The sequence below is a fragment of the Juglans microcarpa x Juglans regia genome, chromosome 7D (genome assembly GCF_004785595.1).
Source record: "Juglans microcarpa x Juglans regia isolate MS1-56 chromosome 7D, Jm3101_v1.0, whole genome shotgun sequence".
NCBI classification, from domain to species: Eukaryota; Viridiplantae; Streptophyta; class Magnoliopsida; order Fagales; family Juglandaceae; genus Juglans; species Juglans microcarpa x Juglans regia.
In genome coordinates, this window is record NC_054606.1 from 1,954,535 (window position 1) to 1,976,177 (window position 21,643).

A 21,643-nucleotide genomic window follows, 5' to 3' on the forward strand; every position below is an offset into this window, starting at 1 on the left:
TTCTCAGTATGCTCTTTTTATGACTCTATTACTATGCAACAAAGGCACAATTTTCCTTAGAAAAACATATGGAGGACTAAAGCACTTGCCAAGGCCGCATATTTTGTCTGGACAGTAGTTGTAGGGAATATCATGATCATTGATAATCTTATAAGATGTGGCCTTATAATTACGGACTGGTGATGTTTGTGCAGAAATAGTGGTGAAACGGTAGACCATCTACTTTTACATTGTGAATTTACTTGAGATATCTGAAATTAATTTCTCAGCAAAATGAGAATAGCATGAGAATAAAATTATTTTTTATTAGTGAGATTCACTTTTTTATAAAGAATTTGTATCAAATTTGTCTGTTTAAAATTTATACATGTCACTACTCAATCATTTAATTATTATTTATAAATATACTAAAATATTCTAAATATTCAAACGAAGTCCAAGGCACCAACTTGGGCCCACTTACCTCATCCTTCCCCTTACTTTGTAGAAAGGCTGACATTACGATGGTAGGCCTTGCAAATTTACAGTTCCCAGGCTGAGCTGGGCTTTGAGCACAAGTTTTTTTTGGGGGGTTGCTCAGGAAGCCCGTTTGTTCTCTGGTGCATGATGCTAAAGACCACATGCATGGTCGACCAGTGATAGTTGAGTTTTGATGGTATATTTCCTAATAAAAATATTATTCATTGTTTTTTTATATATTATTATATTATTTTTTTATTGAGATTTAAATAATTATAAATTATTTATTTTAAAATAAATAATTCGTACAAATTCTAAATATATATACAATAAATTCAATTTATAAAAAAGTAGACACAATTACGAAAAAATATAAAAAAAAAATTAGTAGGACTACCTTTTTACAATGAATTTATGCCATACTTAGAGCATTGATATTAGCTTAGCTAGAGCCAAAGTTAAAATTTGGTTAAAAGATGTTTTGATTAAAGTCAAAGCCATTCAAGTATAACTTCACATTAGACTAGGTAAAAATAAGCTAAAATAATAATATAATAAGTTAAATATGGTTTTGATATGTGAACAATGACTAGCCAAGTTTGGACTTCCCTTTCCATTCACTGTAGCTCAGAGTTTCAGCTAAATGACTTTAGCTAGTCTAATGCAGCTCATTTAAATAGAACTTAACTACATTTTAGACTTCACTGACATTTGACTAGTTTAATACCAGTGCTCTTACTAACTTTAAGCTTATACTTAACATTACTCTTAGATAAATTTATTTTTTATTTTTTTTATCCACTCTCTTCGATGCACAGCTGGATAAATACTATACAACTAGGTTTTTAGAAAATGATAGACAAGCAACTATTTTTATAATTTTTAATATAATTATATTTTAGATGATAGATATTTTTGTAAAATAACTTATAAAAATAACATCACTTTATATAAATATTCTCATTTTAAAATATAATTATACAAAAAATTATACGTATATTATTACTCAACGCCTTTATTCCTTTGTTAGCGTCGTTCTAGAGCTTCCCATGTTTTCTCAAGCAATAATTTGTACTGACGATCGTTACCTATTTCATGCTTCTTTTCGCAGTCGTATAACTTAAACATGCTTCTTTTATTTTTTATTTTTATCTTTAAGGCTTCGTTTGGAAAGTAAATCCATCTCAACTTATTTCAATTCATCATTACAATTTTTTTAAATCCCAATACAAAATATAATAAACAATTCAACTTTTTTAAATCTTAAAATAATAATAATAATAATAATAATAATAAATAATATTCTAACAATATTTTATCATCTCAACTCAATTCAATTCAATTCAGTTTAACATCTAAACACACTCTAAATGATAAATTCACCTTATTATGCTACTAGCTAGCTGATAAGATATAAATAATGATATAGAAACAACTTTTTATCTAACTACATTTTAAAGTAAGAATATTTATGTATGTTGATACTATTTTATAAGTTATTTTTTAAAAATACCATTCATTTAAAATATTATTGTATAAAATATTGTATGTTTATCATTTTCCATAACATATTCAAAATTTTTAAAACCTTTTTGATTTATTGTGTTTAAATTAAAAAATGTTATCATGGTATAGAGTTATAACCGAAGTCACTTCTCTTTAATATTTTTCTAGAAAGGTTTTATGTAGCACATTAGACCACTATTATTTGGGGATTGGAAAGGAAATAAAAAGGTCAGTAAATCCTCACACAAGGTAAATAGATTACCTTTTTTTTTTTTTTTTTTTTTTTTTTAATTTCTACGGTTAGCTACTATGATTGTGAATTTTACCAAAAAAATAAAAATACGGAATGAATTTGAATTTAGCCCACTTGGATGTTTGAATTTTTCATTTTGAATTTTGCTATACATAAGTCGGTATGCTCACTTGTAGTAAGACTATTATAAGTTAAAAAAAATCAAAACACTACTAATTTTTTAATATAATTGATGTGAAAAGCTTCTACAATGGTGTGCTGGATGTCTAACAAATAAAATTTCTAAATATATTTTTATCTTTTTTCCCGCATCATATGTCAATTTTTCTCTCAAATTAGATCTATGCAATTCAACCAAATATTTAGAAAGCAACCAAAAAATAGGTTCTGCCATAGTAAAACTAATTTATTGGACCCTGTACTAATTAACATGCTCTCCTATCGCGTAAAAATTAGTGTTTTTTTATTTTCCAATATATTTGTTATTTTTACTTTAGAATAAATAGATGAGAAGTACTACATGTATAAAAAGAGTATACACAAATAAATCTTAAAATTTATAACATATTTTTATTTGATTCGTTAAATTTATTTTATAATAAAAATAATTTTATTATATAATATATTACATCAAATAATTTTAATTTATGAATTTATTTTTATATTACGCCTTTCTTTGTTAAAATATTTATATTAATTGATTTGAAATGATGATTTATTTCATACGTGGGCTACCTTTTGGATCCACTTTTTGCCTCTCTGACAGCTCGAATTAAAGTGATCTCACAGATCTTTACCACCCCCACAAAAAAAGCCCGAAGAAAATTTTTCAACTTTTCGACTTTCTTTCTCATATATACGCTCTCTTTTAATCAGCATCCTATTATCTCAAAGAAATTCTGGTTCGTCCGAGACTGAGAGATCATTGGCTGTCAGATGAATAACAGAACGAATGTTGCCGTTACCCACAGTACTACTACAACAGCAACAACAAGGTTTATCAAATGTGTGACAGTTGGAGATGGTGCCGTTGGGAAGACGAGCCTGCTCATCTCCTACACTACCAACACTTTCCCGACTGTATAACTTCTCTTCACTTTCATGCCCTTTATTTCTTGTGTTCTCTCTTGTTAGTTGCTTCTCATGCTCATTTGCGTATGATTTCCCTCCAAATGGGTTTTGCTTTTTGGGTTTCTTTTATTGTTTGACAGGATTACATCCCAACTGTTTTTGATAACTTCAGTGCCAATGTTATGGTTGATGGGAAGACTGTGAATCTGGGTCTTTGGGATACTGCCGGTGCTCTCTCTCTCTCTCTCTCTCTCTCATGGTTAATTTAAATGATGCTTGATTTTGTTTTTATCTTTCGATTTGTTTCGATGGTTGTTAAGTTAGTTACTATATAAGAACCATGGCGATCGCCATTATCATCCCCAAACTATTGGAAAGACTCAGTTTTCATATATTTCTCACTGATTTCTTTTCAACCAAACAAGCACTTAATTTGAGAACATGGCAAAGAAAGTAATTGGCCGACTGTCGGCGAAAAAGGCAGGATCCTATGTTTCCTAAAGCATTTAATGACATGAATCTTCCCACGCAGAGAAAATAGACACTTAAATCTTATCGAAATAATTCAAAATTTTTGCAGGTCAAGAAGATTATAACAGGTTGAGGCCATTAAGTTACAGAGGAGCTGATATTTTCCTTCTCTGCTTTTCTCTCATAAGTAGGCCTAGCTTTGAGAACATAGCAAAGAAAGTAAGCTTTTTCTTTTTCTTTTTTCTCTCTCTCCATTGAAGTCTTCTTTTGATTCTCTCTCATTGACCAAATGTTCTACCAAATGTATCTACTTATCAGATTCTTAATGTCTTTCTGCTTGTTTCTTTTTCTTTGTGCCTCTTATTATGTTGGAGTAGTGGGTTCCGGAGCTGAGACATTATGCCCCATCAGTGCCCATTGTTCTTGTGGGGACCAAACTAGGTGATAGATTCTTTGCTTTATCAATTTGTTAGTTCTGTAAATGCCTGTTGCCATAACTTTTCCCTTGCTTTAATGCTCTAAACAATCGAGTATGCTTGGTGGAAGACGAAAACTGAAGAATTAAGAAAAGCTCTTTTCCTATAGAATTTTCAAGATTTTCTTGTCTGTCACATGTATGCATGAGTTTGGTATTTACAGTTTTTCACAGAACAAAAATTCGTGTCCTTTCTTCCTTGGCTTTTTCATGCTTGTGTCTTGTTATTTTCTGTTCAATGCGGTTCAATTAATTGCAGATCTAAGAGAGGATGAACAGTTTCAATTGAATTATCCCGGGGCATGTACAATTTCTACCAAACAGGTTGGCTATGCACTCTGCCATTTCTTTTTAAGCTTTTGTTGTTGATTCATCTGTTAGCTACACTATTGCATCTCCACATTCAAAACTGTACATGGATCTACTTTTCATCACCAGCTGAAAGCATGGGGGGCACATCGATCATTTTACCAAATGGTTGTGCAACTGCATTGGATTGTATGGCTCTTAAGTCTGATGTTTATGTACCCTTGATCTGCTTATGCTGAAACAAACATAGTCAAAAACTAAATGCAGCCAATCAAGAATTTTGTTCCCTTTTTAATAAAAGATTCTATATACCTCTTTTAATGCCAGGGTGAAGAACTAAAACGGCAAGTTGGAGCAATAGCCTATATAGAATGCAGCTCAAAGACACAGCAGGTATGAGATTTGAGTTCAAACTTGTTGCAATGACTATTCCCTGTTTGGTCACCGTCACATACTCTTTTCTTGATAATTGAATGCCTTTTTTATAATGCTCCAATGGAAGGCCCAAACCACATGACCTATACTCCAAAAAGACCAGTTAATGATACAATTAGAGCCCCATTGAAACCTTATAAAGAGCAATAACTTCTCTTTCCTAAGCAATATAAGATTCCATACACCACCTACTCTTATGCTTATCATTTGGAGTATCACATTTTTAGGGCATAAAGGCATGTTTTTTTAATTGTAAGGCATTCTTCCAAGAACTGTCACATGAAAGTCTACTGATGAAACATGCAGAATCTGAAGGCTGTCTTCGATACTTCTATCAAGTTGGTTCTTGATCCTCCAAAGTCCAGAAAGCAAAAGAGAAAGCAGAGGACCTGCATTTTTCTGTGATCAATCCTCTAGTGTTCAGGGTTTTAAGCCAATTAAGGATGATGATTACTCTCCTTTTTCTCTTAACAGTTGTCCATTCTTCTCATTTTCAAGCCTTCTTTTTCTTGTTTTCCTTTTGGATGTTTTCTTTGGATTGTTTATATGTGTTTGGCATTTATATAAGTAGCAAGTCCTCTATTTATACATACCAAGATTGGTAATTAAAAGGAAAAGGGTATGTTAAAGGTTGGGGTACTTTGGAACTCCAGACATGTTGGATTTTGTAAATTTCAGGGCACTCATGTATTGATATTTATTTAAAGTTCTTATTTCTGGTTAATTAGAGATTTATTGGAAAGATAGCCAGGGAAGTGCAAGCAAGCCCCCTAGCACCGGGCCCAATGAGCAATTGGGTCAAAATTGGAATATGTGAATGTCTATGAATAATCCAAAAGATTCTACATACCTCTGAATATTTTACGGTACGTCCTCCGCTATTTAATTTGTTATTATAAAAGGAAGTCAATTAATTGCCGCGTACACATGCAGAATAGTTTTGAATTAGTTTAAGCTAGCATTGACAATTCGTATACAGAAGTACATACGTATTAAACTTAAACTCCCATCGGTGTCCATTTGAATTGTTGGCGACATACGTGTCACCCGTCCCAACAAACCCATCTGTATTGTGACCTAATTTCTTAACGTTGGTCCTCATCTTTCAAATTATTCTTTGTCCTATATTATTATTTTAATGATCCTTTTGGAAACGTTCTAACAACCCTCAATAAAAGTCAAAATTAAACTCATTTATTCCTTAATTGAGTTTATAACAATTTATTGAAAAAACGAAATTAAAATGATCTCCCATAATGTAGCCCAGCTGTAATTATTATGATTTTTCTCTATCATAAATGAGAGTTATTAATAAAATTAAAATACTTTCTTCTTCTTAAAAATAAAAAAATAATCTCTCATTATTCCAAGCAACTTTATATATATATATATATATATATATATATATATATATGATCGATCTCCTGAATTGGATTTTGCACTTTTGGTTGAAAGTTACCAATTTCTGCTTGTAAGTCGTTTTGATCTTTCCCCTAGCTAGCTAGGTTAAGCGCTGGCAAGCAAGCGCGTCATGATGTACGTATATAAGTCGGCCTCAGCTCTCGGCCACATTGTACGAGTTTTCTACCCAACCTCCAACCTATTTCTTCCTCTTCCTCTTCCTCTTCCTCTGTGTTTAAGATCCTTAATTTTTCACACCGACCAAAACCTTCTATTACATCGAAAGCCTTACATGAGTTGCATCAATTCTTCCTAAAGCGAGAACTACTGATCTAGCTAACCATTCAGACGTCAACATACATTCAATATTTCACCAGATGATGATGATCAGCAAAAGCATGGATTATGCACAACAGTCTATTGGAAAACCTGCACTACTCTTGTTGCTCTTCATTGGGATCTTCTACGGCCTCTTTGTTTGGTCTTCCTCTATCAGCAATCCATTCAATGCATTCCAAAAGGAATCCATTTGCAGGCCTTCAAAAACGGTAATAATTAAGTACTACTTTTCTTGCTTGCAGCTTAATTATTTCGTGATCATTCCATGCACAAACATGAATATGGGTTTTCTTAATTTGCTTAAAAAAAGTAATTTTAAGCTATAATAATCCCTGCAGACCACCGATATTTATGTCCCCCAACAAGATGAGCTTGAAGAAGCTCTATCCAAAGCTTCCATGGCAAATAAGACGGTCATCATCGCTATCGTAAACAAGGCCTACGCGGACCAAGACATCAGAGCAGACACCACCATGCTTGACCTCTTCCTTGAGAGCTTTTGGCTTGGGGTGGAGACTAGACCACTCCTTGACCACCTCTTACTCGTAGCCGTAGATCAGACGGCCTATGATCGCTGCCAGTTCCTACGCTTGAACTGCTATAAATTGGAAACGGACGGCGTGGATTTTGGGGGAGAAAAGATTTACATGTCCGAGGATTTCATCAAGATGATGTGGAGAAGAACTCATTTTCTCATGGGAGTTCTCAAGCGTGGCTACAACTTCATCTTCACGGTACGTTCCTATTATTTCATAGAGATGATAGTTACAATTGTGAATGTGCAAGCACCGCATAATCATTTAAAAAAAAAACAAATACGAGACTTATATGCAAAGAAAATTAATTTTTTAATAGTAAATTTTATTTTTTTTCAAAATGACTACATACTGTTTACATACTATAACTATATGTAACATTACACATTATTTTATTACTTTCTTTTTGCGTGGCATGCATGCACATTACAAGAAAACTAAACATATTTTATGAATTATTTGATACGAGAATGATTATTTATAACGTAAACAAACTTATTTTAACAAGTCTGTTTTAACAAAAAAATTATTATTTTTACAGAAAATTGTTGATTATAAATAAATAATTTTTTTTTATAGTAGCAATAAATTACTCAATATTTATATATAAGTATGTTAATTGGAATATTTTTGGATCGTATTTCACATATATAGATCGTGAAACTTAGGACTGGAAAATGGTTCGCAGATTAACTTGATGCATGCCATGGAAGTACGGTGTGAGTAGAATATATAGAGGTAGTAGGTTAATTATGATTAACAGACGATTATCTTGGCCTATAAAAAAAATAGTTAAGTACGTAGCTTGACTTTTGGCTATGAAAGTGATGTGATTGCGATCTAAAAAAGCTTTTAAATTAATTTAATTAGTATATCCCTTTAACAAGAAAGAGTAATGTACGTTTGGTGCCCGGTCCTGTCATGGAATATTTTTTTCTGCTGATAGCTAGATGCAGCCACACACAAGTTAGGTTATAGAGTGGTGCTCTACGCCTCTATTACCTACTTCTACTTTAAATTATAATTTTTTAATATTTTTTTAAATATATTTAAATATTTAAAAAAATCTATTTTAATATATTAATAATTACTTTCTAAACTATTAAAAAAATTTAAAAAAAAATTAAATATATAAACAGTCAAAATAAAATGACAAAATAAGAAGCCATACTAATATTATTCTAGATTTTATATAGATGGAATATAATTTTTTTTAATAATTATTTTGTCTTAAATACAATTTCTATAGATATAAGATATGAATCTCACTATATTAAAGACCATTTATAGATAATATTAATCACAGTAAAACCTAACATTATTCTAGATTATATATAGATGGAATATAATTTTTTTTAGTAATTATTTTGTCTTAAATACAATTTCTATAGATATAAGATGTGAATCTCACTATATTAAAGACTATTTATAGATAATATTAATCACAGTAAAACCTAAATAGATAAACGTCTATATTTTTAAAAATTCGAGACAAAAAATGATAAGAAAATATATCATCGGATACAAACTATATGAATTTCTATGCTTCTGTTATGGCCGGCCGCGGCAATCTAGCTCCATCAGTTCCATGAGTTTTGGAAGTAAACATGGACAACTGTAGAAGACTTCTTTTTCTTTCTCTGTCTCCAGCGGTAATTTTCTCTCTATCCAACTTTGGGCTATATTTTCATTTCCTTCACCCAGAGGGGTTGTAACTTGTAACTTCGGCCCTTCTCTCCCTCCTCCTGTCCGGCCAATGTCAAAATTATTTGGTTATAATATTTTCTTTCGATTTTTTCATTGTTTTGTTGGTAGTGTCGAGATGTGTCGGTCTATTATCTATTGGCCTTCTACGACCACCATGCGCCTGACCAATAGACTCTCTAGCCGCTGATCTATTAGATAGCCAAAAAAATCTGATTAAAGAGTGGCACGTGAGTCACGCGCGGCTCATACTGTGAGTTTCATTCTCCGCCATGTTAGAGAGAATTTGTCACTGTCATACGCAGTACTAGTGGGATCAATGGCTTCGAATCTCACAGATCCAACCACCACCTTATTTTCTATAGTGATGCGTGAACTACATGCACTTTCACAGTCAGTGAGTTTCAAGTAACTTCTCCTTAGTAGGAAATGGGTAGAAGCCACTTTTTAGCTTGAAATTTCTATTTTTTTATTCTATTTGTATTGCATTTATTTATTTTAGAATGATTACTAAGACTCTCATTTCATTCAATTTAATATTGCATGTAATCACTTAATTTTTTTATGAACTTGCTTGCTTAGAGGGATAATAAAGAAAAAAGAAAAAACATGGACAACTGTTAATGGCAGAGAGCGGTGGACGTATGATTTGTCTGCTGTCACATAAAATTTCTCGAGACTCGGCCACCAGCTAGCTGCCATGCATTGAAATGCTGTTTTTTTTTTTTTTCCTGTTTTTTCCAAGCAGGAGGTTTTATTTTCTGGGCAGGTGTTTTCTGTCGTAGTTGAGATAGTGACGTGCCTGATAAAAGAAACTAATTAATTAGGTTTAATTTTCTAGTGAAAAATAGTCATAAGAGAAGGAGATATGTTTCCTACTTCCTAGTGCATGCATGTTCATTTAGGTTATTGAAACAATGAAACCAGAATCATAAATCTCCAATGCATGTCCATTATTTAGGTAGAACTGCCACGAACAAACCACGATGACACTTTTGATCTTTTATGTCTATGATCTAACAACTTCATGCATATATATATATATATATATATCACTCGCGCGTGATATTTCATTCTTATAAGTGTTAAAATTACGTATATGATATATGAGATCTTATATCCATGTGTGAAAATAAAAAGTTCTTATTCTTTATAATGTTTTAAAAAGATTCAAATTATATTATTAATTAATTTTTTTAAAATATAAGTTCTATGACTCGCCTTGCCTCTTATAATATATGTTAAAAAATCTAGATCACAATGCTTTGAACTTTCTAGTTTGAACTTAATTTGTTTGAATGTTGACCTCTTAAGTTCTTTTCTGGTACGACACTTCACATCAAACTTGACTTTCTCATGGTTAATTAACTGCATGATTGTCTCCCTTGCAACAGGATACCGATGTAATGTGGCTAAGAAGTCCATTTTCACAGCTAAGCAAAAACGAAACCGAGGATCTGCAGATCAGTACCGACATGTTTTTCGGCGATCCATGGTCGGAAAAACAACTGATCAACACCGGATTTTACTACGTTCGATCGAACAACAAGACCATCACACTGTTGAACACATGGTATTCTAAGAAGGACAACTCCACGGGGCAGAAGGAGCAAGATGTGCTATTAAACCTAATTAAAGGGGAATAATTAAACAACTGAATCTTACTGTAAGGTTCTTGGACACCCTCTATTTTAGTGGGTTTTGTCAAGAGAGCAAGGATTTTAGGGTAGTGACCACCGTCCATGCAAATTGTTGTCGGAGTATTACTGCCAAGGTGACGGATTTAAAGGCTGTCCTCAATGATTGGAAGCGATTCAAGAAGATTAGTTCTTATAGAAGGCTGGCTAATGTGACGGAAAACTTCCGGTGGTCGGGACACCTGCGATGTCGGAATTCGTGGGGGCCGGTAAATAAGAGTGCCACTCGTGATTAAAATCATTTAGTAAATAAGAGTACCTTTAATTTTTTTCCTATTATAATGTTCAAATTTGTAGGGAAAAATATTATCATGATTAGTTATAGATCTATTTGTAAGTTAGAATATACTATCAACATTAGTTATATAACAATATTTGATTTGTAAGATTTAAATTTAATATTTTTTTTAAATTAAATAATATCATATAAGTGTTTTGTTAGGTGTTATTCACACCTACTTGTAAAAGATTTTTCTTATAATTATTATTTATCGAGATCGTGAGTTTAACATTTTATATATAATGGGAATTAAATTTGTTCTTAAATAAATATTAATTTAGTTTTGTTGAAATTCATTTGCACTTGTAAAGACCTTTCACTTCCTGTAATCTTAATCTTATGCATCATTGATCGATGGAAAACTATTAATTGGTTGTTGATAATATTATCATTCCAAGAGGGTGAATATTATATTTCAATATGTGTTTATCTTTTCTTCGTTTAAGATTTTGAAATAAATAAATTAACGATGAATCTAAATAAATTAGAGTTTTTGAAAAGAATTTAACACAAAATTAACGAACTTGATAGCTTCGTGCTCGTTTATTTTTAGAGATGAAATGAAATAAAATGAGTTGAGATTAAAGTTAAAAAATTAAATAAAATATTTTTAGAAAATATTTTTTAATATTATTTTTATTTTAAAATTTGAAAAATTTAAATTATTTTATATAAACATTTAAAGAATTATAATAAAGAGATAAAAATTTCTAAATTTCCAAAATTTTGATTTTTACTCTTGAAAACATACGAACCTCTTTAAGACCCGAATCTTAATTTTCTATCGACGCTCTCTGCCACCTCTCTCGTTTTCGCTGTCTTTCGCTTCGGATAAACCAGGTGTGGACTCGGAGACTGATCTCTTTGAAAATCTGTTTGTTCTTCTTCTTTCTTTTTTCTGATTTGCGACGCAAGAAATGGACTTAGATCGCGTTAACTCTGACAGACTAATTACCTTCTTTTTTTTTTTGCTTTACGCTCTGTTCGGTTTCTAAGAAAATGTAGTAAAAGTTACCCGCTACAATGTTTCGGCTTGATTGAAGTTCCTTTCGATTCTTCTTTTATTTTCTTCTGAATGGTACTCGATTGCTGCTTTCTTTCTGTTTGTGCCTCGGATTTCATGTTATTGAGCATAAAATTTGTATTCACGAAGTGTATTATGCATGCGTTTGCATACATGATAACTCTGTCTGCGAATGTAGATGCGTATGTAAATAATATATGGATGTAAGTAAAAGTGTTCGTGTGTGTGTCATGTGTCCATTTATGTACCCACACGCTATGTAGGAAATGTTTACCACATACGTGAGCAAGTCCTATCTGTTCGATAGGATAATGACAATTATGAAAAAGAGTTAACAAGAATTGCCTGATAAATGGTAAATAAGTTGTTGGTGATTTGTAAACTCTCATTATTTTTTTGCTATTTTTCGTGGTTTAATTTCTTTCCTCGCTTAAATTGCTATATGCAGCTTCTCGTGTACTTAAGCGTAGTGGAGGAGATGGATTCATCAGCAGTGCTATTTAACCAGCTCAAGGCTTGTATTGCTTAGCTTTTTTGGATTATTTAGATGTGAGTTGAGATCCTCATAACTTATTTGATTTTCTCAATCTTAACAGGCGGCAGAACCATTTTTCCTATTAGCGGGTCCCAATGTGATTGAATCTGAGGAGCATGTTTTTCGAATGGCCAAGCACATAAAGACTGTTGCATCAAAGTATGCTCCCTCTATTTATGATCTATGCCATTTTCTTCGTGAGCGAAATTGGGTGTTCTAATGAAATGGCATAGTTTTGTTTTGATGCAGAAATAGATTGGTTGAAGAAAATTGCAACTTTTTTCTTTCTTCTATGGAGATTAAAAGAGTCATTTCTCTCCATAAAGCTTGTATTGCTTGGGGCGTTTATATTACTTGTTATTTAGTTTTAGGACTTTGAAACTATATTGAAAACACACAATATCAAAATAACCCTGATACTCATGTTTCATGCAAAAATGATAACCTTGAATCTCCTGTATTTTTTTTCTTGCCAGTTTTCTACAATATAGAGGAGAACATTTATTTTCAAGAAATGCAGCTAAAGAGATTCACTTCGATTGCCAGTTAACCTTGTAGAACTTCTGATAGAGTTTGTTTCTGAATCTTGTAGACTTGGGTTGCCTCTGGTTTTCAAGTCAAGCTTCGATAAAGCTAACAGAACATCCTCAAAATCATTTCGAGGCCCTGGCTTGATTGAAGGCTTGAAGGTTTGATTATTATTATGTAGTTCTCAACCGTTGTAGTTTTTGAGGTTTTGAATCTTGATAATGTTGGATATCTCATACATAATGGAAGGGAGAATTTTTTTTTTTTTTTTTTTTTTGCATCTGAAGTTGTTGGGATGGAGGTTTGAAATTTCTGACTCTGCTTATGAATGTTAGGACAACAAAGTTTATACGGTAGCTATAAACTTTATCAGACTGAGCAGCAAGGTGGTGGTATGAGTATATAGACAGTATATGTATCTATCATATATTATATGACAGATGTATATATACATATACAAATACCATTCGGTGTTATAATTAGATATATGAAATAAAATAAAATTATGACCGAAATGTCAGGGTTATCATTGATATTAGGTTAAGATAACATAGCTCATCTCTCTCTCTCTCTCTCCCTCTCCCGCTGAGTACATTGTCAGGTCTCTATTGCCATTATGATATACTTTTGAAAACCATGAATGTTGGATATGAACTAAAAAGTTGAATTGATACTTGAGATGGTTAACATCTTTCTTATTTCTCCACTTTATCTGCAGATACTTGAGAAGGTTAAAATAGAATATGACATTCCTATAGTGACTGATGTCCATGAAACTATCCAGGCAAGTATTTTTTCTTTACAGTGGTACTCTTGTTGCTTCTGTTTGATTTTTACCTTGATTTCACTTTACACAAGGCTGCTGCCATATCTAAAAAGCGTGAAATTCACTGAACACCTGCAATACATCACCTTTCACAACATCCCATCAAGTTTGGAAGAAACCCATTGAGAAACCATCCAGTCCCGGCGCTTTATCCTTAGCCATACCAGAGATGACTTTGAAAATCTCTTCTTCATCGAACGGTCTCTCCAAGACACTCACATTTTTTGGATCAATTGCCTCAAAAGACAAGGCATCAAGTTTCGGCCTCCAAGTTGCCGATTCGGTGAGAAGAGTCTCATAATAATGTATAATATGATTTTCTAGTTCGGGGGGAGAGGATAACACTTGAGTACCTAAATGAAGCGACTCAATAGCATTGTTACGCCTATGTGAATTAGCCACTTTGTGAAAGAACTTCGTACACCTATCACTCTCTTTCAACCAAAGGGCCTTGGATTTTTGGCGCCATGATATCTCCTCTGACAACAAAACCCTTTCCAAATCTGCCACAACCATGCCCTTCCTCAATAACATCTCCTCCGAGGCATCTCCCAATAGTTCCTTACCCTCTAACTCCTGTAATTCCTCCAACAATGTAGACTTCTGATTGTTTGTGTGACCAAAAACTTCCAATTCTTCAGATCTTGTTTTAGAGCCTTCAGCTTACCTGCTAGAATGAAACTTGGAGTACCACTGAACTGATACGATGCCCACCAAGCACGCACCATCTCTACAAAACCATTCGTTGTTAGCCACATATTCTCAAACTTGAAGTACCGGTGACCCCTATGAATGCCCCCACAATCTAGAAGAATGAGAAAATGATATGAATTGACTCGAGCTAACCTTTTCTAACTTACTTCTGGATAGTGGGCTTCCCATGAAGGAGAAACAATGAATCTATCCAATTTCGACCAAGCCCGGCCGTTAGACCATGTGTACTCCCCCCCCACCCCACCACCAAGGGAAGGTCCATAAGGTCCAAATCAAAGATAAACTCAGAGAATTCCTCCATGGCCATAGTATGCAGATGATGCCCTGATCATTCACTAAGAAAGCGAGTAGTGTTGAAATCATCCCCCATACACCATGGCTCATCCCATAAGGAGTATATACCCATCAATTCCTCTCACAACCTTTGCCTATCTTTGTCCATGTTAGGACCATAGGACCCTACAAATGCCCATTCCCATCCATTGCTCACATTTTTGAATAAAGTCGAAACCAAGAACTCTCCAACACACTCCTCAATCGCCTCAACCACTCTTTTACCCCACATTAATGACACTCCACCCGAGACTTCCAAAGAGGCCAAATAGGACCAATCCACATACGAGCATCCCCATAGACTACGCACAATTCTTCTAGCAATGAAACTCAGCTTTGTTTCTTGAAGACATATCACATCACCATTCCACTTCCTCAATAAAGGTTTGATACGAAGACGTTTATTACTATCATTGAGTTCCCATATGTTCCATGATAAAATCTTAGGCTTCATAAAAAACTTAACTTGCCCCTCCCTTTCGATCTATCTCTTCTACTACTCCTTTCATTAATATCATAATTAATGGAACAAGTTAAATGATTAAGTTCCCTGTCCTGCTTTGTGGCTGATTTCGAACGGCTAGCTTCAATAGCTACTATAAGAGCCATAAATTGTTCTTCGTAACCTCCAAAAGAAACCCCAAAAATATCTTGTAGCTCCTCTATCTTCTTAAAAATCCAATTTGACGAGCAACTCCCATAATTAGAACTGGAAGGAAGTGTACACAGAGGAGTAAGAGCTGCCCCCTCCTCACCAACACTGTCATTGGGAAGCATAAACAATTCCGAGCCACCCACAAAATTTGGTTCATCACTTGAAGCCATATTTTCAACGAAAATACCATCCCCAGATTTATTCCCATGACAAACACTCATTTCCAGTGATGGAAAGCCTATCAGAAGCCCCAGAAACGATATCCCACATTCCGGTGAGGCAAGCTGCACTGACACAGCATTTAGGCCTTCGACCGCCACGCACGACTCCGGCTGCCCATTCTCCAACACCAACCCAGGTGGTGACGATGGGAAATCATCTCTCAAGCTTGCCACCGCAAACGGCTCCACCACTCTCTCTCCATCCTCTAGCTCCTCCCGTCGGAGTAACTCTACATACTCACCAAGATGGTCGATGGAGACCAGCGATTTTTTCTATGCCGGTGGGGATGCCGGCGAAATACTTATCAGCACCACGGGCGCCAGACTCGGCTCCTGACTTGAAATATCGGCAGACGCCCGATATATTGTCCTCCAAGCCTTCATTGTGCCTGCGGCCTGGCCCGTCCCGTCCTAAGGCCCGTCTTACCTGAAGGAACATGCCTACTCTTATGGCCCATTACTCTGCCCACGTCAGTCTTCAACTCTGTCTTGCCCTTGACGTAGCGTTTCAAATAAACGATTTCCTTTAATACGGCTCCCACTTGTTCCTCCAAACCGACAAGCATCCTCAGAAAAGTTTCCTTATTTGACCCCAACAGCCCGCTGCCTTCTCCCTCATGCCTCTGCACGATCTCTGAAATGGGTGCATCTGGCAGCACGACACTTATGGCTTGAGGCAGTACCTTCTTCACTTGGAGCACCTCATTGTACGACCTTGCACCTCTTATCGTTGACGATGGAGCACACCAACTCCTCTAGTCATCTTCGAGTAACCTGCCTGGGCATCAAGAGGTACTCTGTTTCTCATGCTCGAAACAAAGGATGAATGGAGCTCCATTAATGTATCTCCGAAATTCATCCACCCCTCCCCCTTCCTCCCTTCCAGCACCACTATCAAACCTCTCCTCTTATCGTGACCAAACTCCGAGAGGGAGATAAAACTGCCATTGTAGTTATGACCCTTCCGCACTACTAACACCGTGTCTCCTTTTCTACGAGTTCTCAGAAACTCATAGGCGCCCCTTGACATTGCACATTCCTTCACCGTAGAGCCCAACCAACCTAGGGCTTCATGATCTAAGGATATGTATTTCACTACACAGCGACTACTTTCTATGATTTTCCACCACCTATCATTCTCCTTCCTGAACTCGAATAACTTCTGGTCAATAAAAACCTCGTTGCACAGCCCCATCTAATCCAACCCACAACGATAACCCAAAGCTACAGTGATACGCTAATCTCCACACAAAGAGAAGGCCATTAACGAATCACCACCAACAGTAAGAAAAACCAAATGAAAAACAGAAAATGTACGGAGAGAAAAAGTTTAACTATTAAAACTGGAATGATCACATGAAAAGCTCTAAGTTGCCAAATCTGAAAATTAACCTAAAGACACTTCTTAAGCCTTCTTCATGGCTGCTTGAGGTGTCAATACGAGTTTATCAGAATAATAACATTCTAAGTCTGAAACTGGTTTTGTTCAGACTGTGAAGGACACAATTAATCAGATGTTTATCTTTTCTTTTGCCAGTGTGAATCAGTTGGTAGAGTTGCAGATATTATTCAGATTCCAGCATTCTTATGCCGTCAGGTTAACTTTTTTTCTACCATACATTCAGCATCCATGATCAGAAAATTTTTCAAGATAAATGGGCATGTGATCTCTTCTTATTCAAATCTAGAAAAAAAAATCATTTATTTCATTTATCACCTACTACAATGGCAGACGGATCTTCTAGTTGCAGCGGCAAAGACTGGCAAAATTGTAAATATCAAGAAAGGCCAATTCTGTGCTCCTTCTGTGAGTATTTTTATGAATGTGACAAATTAGAACCTCTGTTGACATGTATAGTTATACAGCTTTTCTGCTTCAACTGTTCTTCTAATTTATATATTGTTCATATTTTTCAGGTCATGGTAAATTCTGCCGAGAAGGTTAGATCGGCTGGAAATCCAAATGTGATGGTTTGTGAAAGAGGAACTATGTTTGGTTATAGTAAGTTTTCTGGTTTTGGTTTCAAATGCACAAGTAGTTGGTTACTCTCCCTCTGCAAGTATGCTTAATTGGAAGCTGTTACAAATTTTTTATGAGCCCTATGCTTCTTTAAAACTTCGACCAATTGACTCTGCTCTGTACTTTCAAAGATTTAAATGGTTCTTTAAGCATATTTGGTTGTTGTTCTGCAGATGATTTGATTGTTGATCCTCGCAATTTGGAATGGATTAGAGATGCTAATTGTCCTGTTGTAAGTTAAACTTGCTAAGTGCCTTCAAGGTTCTAGATCTACAATTTTGTAACAAGGCCTTGAACTAGATGGTGAAGTTTGGTCCTTTTTCCTTTTGGCATACAAGCCATCTCTAAATTAATTTTGTATTACTTTTCAACTGGTAGACTAAACCCAAATGTATATCTACATCCACACATGCTGACATATTCTTCAACAGCTTAGATTCTTTTTAATAATGATTTATTTTAATCAACAAGCATTAAAATGTATTTTCTTTAACTCCCTCTTCGAGGATCTCTGTCATTCTTCATTTATCTTTTAATTGAAAAGATATAACTCTAGATCCCCCACATCTTACATTCTACATCAACAAGAGAGTTTTGTAAAAAACTAAATGGAACTGTCATGAAGACAACTATAATATGTGCACGTGTGTTTTCAATCTTAACCTGTTGAGGGTGATGTTTGCCGCATGCTGCATCTGTATATGTACTATTGTCTGGAAGACCTTCCAGTCTAACCAGGTCTTGCACTACAGGTAGCTGATGTCACACATGCATTACAACAGCCTGCTGGGAAAAAGGTGTGGAAAATCTTGACGTGGAAGCTGCTTCTTTGTTAATTGTGCAAATAACCTTGTTATTTACGTCAAAAGAGAGGTTATGAATGACATCCCTGTCAAATATGCGAATGGCTGGCAATTTATATGGGGAGAAGTATAGTTATTTAGTAATATTAAGATAATAAACTGGTTTTTATGTTGGAATATGGATAGTTGAAAGAAAGGCATTGCCGATGTTGAATGTTCCATTTAATAATGCCTCATTTATGTGGCGTCCTTATTCTTTTGGTGCTGTTATAGTAGCAATTTAGGCCTATGATTTCTTCTAAAGAAAAGGCATTTGATTCCTTTGTTAAGCTGATAGTCGCAGGGTCTAGGGTGTCATCATTAGCAATTCAACTCCTTTAAATGAATACCATTATGATGCAGGTGATATGGACTGCGTCCAGCCTTTTTTTTTTTTTTCTTTCCTTCCAGTGTTGGTACTGACTCTAACTGGAGTATTCAATTTTGTAACATGCTTTTCTTTGCTATATATCTATGTTGCTCTCATGTGACAAGATTTCCCACAATTTTGGTGCAAAAAAAAAAAATATATGTCGTAGGATGGTCATTTCCTGATTTTGCTTTTGGTTCTCACTTTTCCCATATCAAGGGGGTTAAACTTCTACTTTCTCATATAGCTGGATGGTGGAGGTGTTGCCAGTGGAGGTCTTCGTGAACTGATACCATGTATTGCAAGGACAGCAGTTGCTGTTGGAGTGGATGGAATTTTCATGGAGGTACCAGGAATATGCTGAAGCTGATCATTGCTGATTTGTGTCAATGTGAAACTCGAATGTTTGAGAGTTAATAATGAAATTACAGGCAGTACCTCCTGCACACTGGTGTTTCCTCGAGTATGCCAGGAAGGAGGAACTGTCCTTATTAAATATTCCCTTGTGTCTAATATAAGTTGAATGCTAATCAAATGAGTGCAATATGAATTATGAACATGCTTTGCTTTTATAAGTATGACATTTTTTTTTTTTATAACTGAAGTATAACATTTTCATTTTCATTGTTATTATTATTATTATTATTTTCCTAACATCTTCTTTGGATGATTAGGTGCATGATGATCCTTTGAATGCACCATGTGATGGTCCAACTCAATGGGTGAGTTTTCCATACATCATGCTTCCTAGGAGTCATGGAACTTTTCTCCGACACTTTACTCTCCTTTGAGGTTTTCCCGTATGTAGAGATATTTTTAATTATAATGAGTTTTATTGAAGCTCTAAATAGGTTATGTTTTGATTGTTTTTTGGAAATAGCCTCTTCGTCATTTGGAGGAACTGCTGGAAGAGCTTGTGGCAATCGCCGTAAGTCTGTTGCCATACTTATTGTACATGGTTCTTTTAATCACTGTAGTACTTACAATTAATTGTCAACTTAACTTTGATTGCTATGGACAAACGAAAACATGCTTAATCTATTTTCCATGTAAAATCAAATCAAATAATTAAATATGTTGCTGATGTTGTAAGAGTTAATACACAATTTTTTTTTTCTCTCTTTTCTCTTTTGGAATTTTTAGCTGCAAATAATTTAACAGCCCTTGAGGTGGATGTTTTTCTCTTTTGACATCTTGTAGAGGGTAAGCAAGGGGAAGCAGCACTTAAACATTGATCTCACACCATTTCGTGATTAGAACGCCTGAAGGTTCTCTTAGTGGTAAGCACACAAAACCATTTTTCTTTCAATTTCTATACATCATTGATATCATTAACTTCAATATTATCATTGAGAACCGATAAGAAAAAAAAAAAAGTCATTGGGAACCAATCAATTTCCGTTCATGATTTGGAGGGTTTCAAGGATATAACAAGAGTGACTGGGAATAAATGACTGGAGTTTTGTTGCCTTTCCGCTGGCAAAATTTATCTTTTTCTCAGTGTTTCTTAGAGAGTTCAAGTTCTTTTCTTTTATTTTTTATAGGTAAAATAAAATTTTCTTAATAGATTGCGATTTAAGAACTAGATATTGAAGGCTTTCAAGTTCTTTAACTTCTAAAAATTTGCTTTTTGCTGGAGGAAGAGGTAGGAACCGTAGGGGGTTGGTTTAAGACATTAGTTAGGAGTATTCACATTCTTTCAATTTTTGCAATTGTCAAGTCTATATGTGAGTAGGTGATGTTATGGTTTAAAAAATCCCCACGTTGAAGGAAATCATAAGAGAACCACAAGCCCCACTCCCAATCCTCCTGAGTCATCAAGGAAATTGCCGGATGGAAGATGCATATTTGAATGCATCATGTAGGTATTGAACTTTGATCTTGGAAATCCCTTTTAAAAGACGTCTTGACATTTTCCCTATCAACAGTGAACCACGCAGCCTTGTAACGTGGCATAGTTTCAGGCATACATGGCATTTAGTTTAAAAGATGCATATAAAGGTTATGTGGGGCATCTGTCTTTCTTCCTTTATTTTTCCAAATTTCCCAAATATGTATTTTTTTTTTTTCTCTTATTTTGCCAATGGTGTGATTACAGTTTAAAGCATGCAGATCAGAACCAAACTTGAAGACGATATGCAACAGAGAAACGGAACTAATTGTGTTGATGGGTGATGCTGGGGATGTAGCTTGACCTTGAGTCCTTGACAAATTATTCACTGTTGTCTTCAAAATCGTTTAAATATATATATATTTATATATTTATTTATCCAGATAAACCGAGGGATTTGGAGAGAGAATGTTGCTAAATTCTATTCAGTTGTTCTGGACCGAGAACCTCTTTCTTGAGGATGATTATTATTATTATTATTATTTTAAAAAAGAATTCCATAAAAACATCTGTCCATATAATGGAAAAGACTACCCCAAGTAAATAAAATGAAATTGAGAATGTTCTTCTGCACTTAAACAAAGGGAAAGGGTTCTCTCCGATTACGTCCACAATATATTTAAAAAAAAAAAATCGAATTATTTTTTAAAATAATATGAAGAAAATATGCCATTACCCATTGAACAACAATTTATGCGGCAGACCAGTTCTTCTTAGTAAAATTGACCAATAGATGCACGCCAAGTTT

The 21,643-nt window shown here is 34.5% G+C and overlaps 3 protein-coding genes and 1 long non-coding RNA gene across 9 annotated transcripts; 3 read left to right on the top strand and 1 right to left on the bottom strand.

The window, feature by feature from the left end:
• Positions 1-3,012: 3,012 nt before the first annotated feature.
• LOC121238294 (rac-like GTP-binding protein RAC2) lies at positions 3,013-5,703 on the top strand. Its single transcript, XM_041135126.1, has 7 exons — positions 3,013-3,298; positions 3,430-3,517; positions 3,870-3,979; positions 4,138-4,201; positions 4,495-4,559; positions 4,872-4,937; positions 5,286-5,703. Exons 1-7 carry the CDS (start codon positions 3,155-3,157, stop codon positions 5,382-5,384), a joined length of 636 nt encoding a protein of 211 aa, XP_040991060.1. The 5' UTR covers positions 3,013-3,154; the 3' UTR covers positions 5,385-5,703.
• Positions 5,704-6,427: 724 nt separating this feature from the next.
• Positions 6,428-11,042, top strand: LOC121238270 (uncharacterized protein At1g28695-like). Its single transcript, XM_041135098.1, is given in 4 exon segments — positions 6,428-6,928; positions 7,058-7,453; positions 10,354-10,591; positions 10,594-11,042. Coding segments are annotated over 4 exon segments (1,104 nt in total). The 5' UTR covers positions 6,428-6,757; the 3' UTR covers positions 10,893-11,042.
• A 246-nt stretch (positions 11,043-11,288) lies between these two features.
• On the top strand, positions 11,289-21,171 carry LOC121238352 (2-dehydro-3-deoxyphosphooctonate aldolase-like). 6 transcript variants are annotated; one of them, XM_041135197.1, is made up of 15 exons: positions 11,289-11,337; positions 12,409-12,474; positions 12,557-12,654; positions 13,088-13,184; positions 13,742-13,807; positions 17,310-17,369; positions 17,505-17,579; positions 17,690-17,774; positions 17,966-18,024; positions 18,545-18,589; positions 19,252-19,350; positions 19,679-19,726; positions 19,885-19,932; positions 20,205-20,284; positions 21,103-21,171. In XM_041135197.1, exons 2-14 carry the CDS (start codon positions 12,439-12,441, stop codon positions 20,259-20,261), a joined length of 873 nt encoding a protein of 290 aa, XP_040991131.1. In that variant the 5' UTR covers positions 11,289-11,337; positions 12,409-12,438; the 3' UTR covers positions 20,262-20,284; positions 21,103-21,171. The 6 variants fall into 6 exon arrangements, with proteins under 6 accessions (XP_040991131.1, XP_040991130.1, XP_040991127.1 ...); XM_041135196.1 differs by lacking the exon at positions 11,289-11,337 and adding an exon at positions 11,697-11,776; XM_041135193.1 differs by lacking the exon at positions 11,289-11,337 and adding an exon at positions 11,884-12,014.
• LOC121238354 lies at positions 11,373-11,809 on the bottom strand. Its single transcript, XR_005935108.1, has 2 exons — positions 11,688-11,809; positions 11,373-11,474 (listed from the first exon to the last, which is right to left on the bottom strand). It is a non-coding gene; the product is annotated as an uncharacterized LOC121238354 (long non-coding RNA).
• Positions 21,172-21,643: the final 472 nt, after the last annotated feature.

Excerpts from the sequence above, each read along its gene's own strand:
- LOC121238352 (XM_041135193.1), top strand. Across the intron at positions 13,185-13,741 it reads GCTTGATTGAAGGCTTGAAG|ATACTTGAGAAGGTTAAAAT; the intron begins GTTTGATTATTA and ends CTTTATCTGCAG. Across the intron at positions 19,933-20,204 it reads AAGAGCTTGTGGCAATCGCC|AGGGTAAGCAAGGGGAAGCA; the intron begins GTAAGTCTGTTG and ends GACATCTTGTAG.
- LOC121238294 (XM_041135126.1), top strand. The coding sequence starts at position 3,155 with ATGAATAACAGAACGAATGTTGCCGTTACCCACAGTACTACTACAACA. Across the intron at positions 3,299-3,429 it reads CTACCAACACTTTCCCGACT|GATTACATCCCAACTGTTTT; the intron begins GTATAACTTCTC and ends ATTGTTTGACAG. Across the intron at positions 3,518-3,869 it reads GGGTCTTTGGGATACTGCCG|GTCAAGAAGATTATAACAGG; the intron begins GTGCTCTCTCTC and ends AAATTTTTGCAG.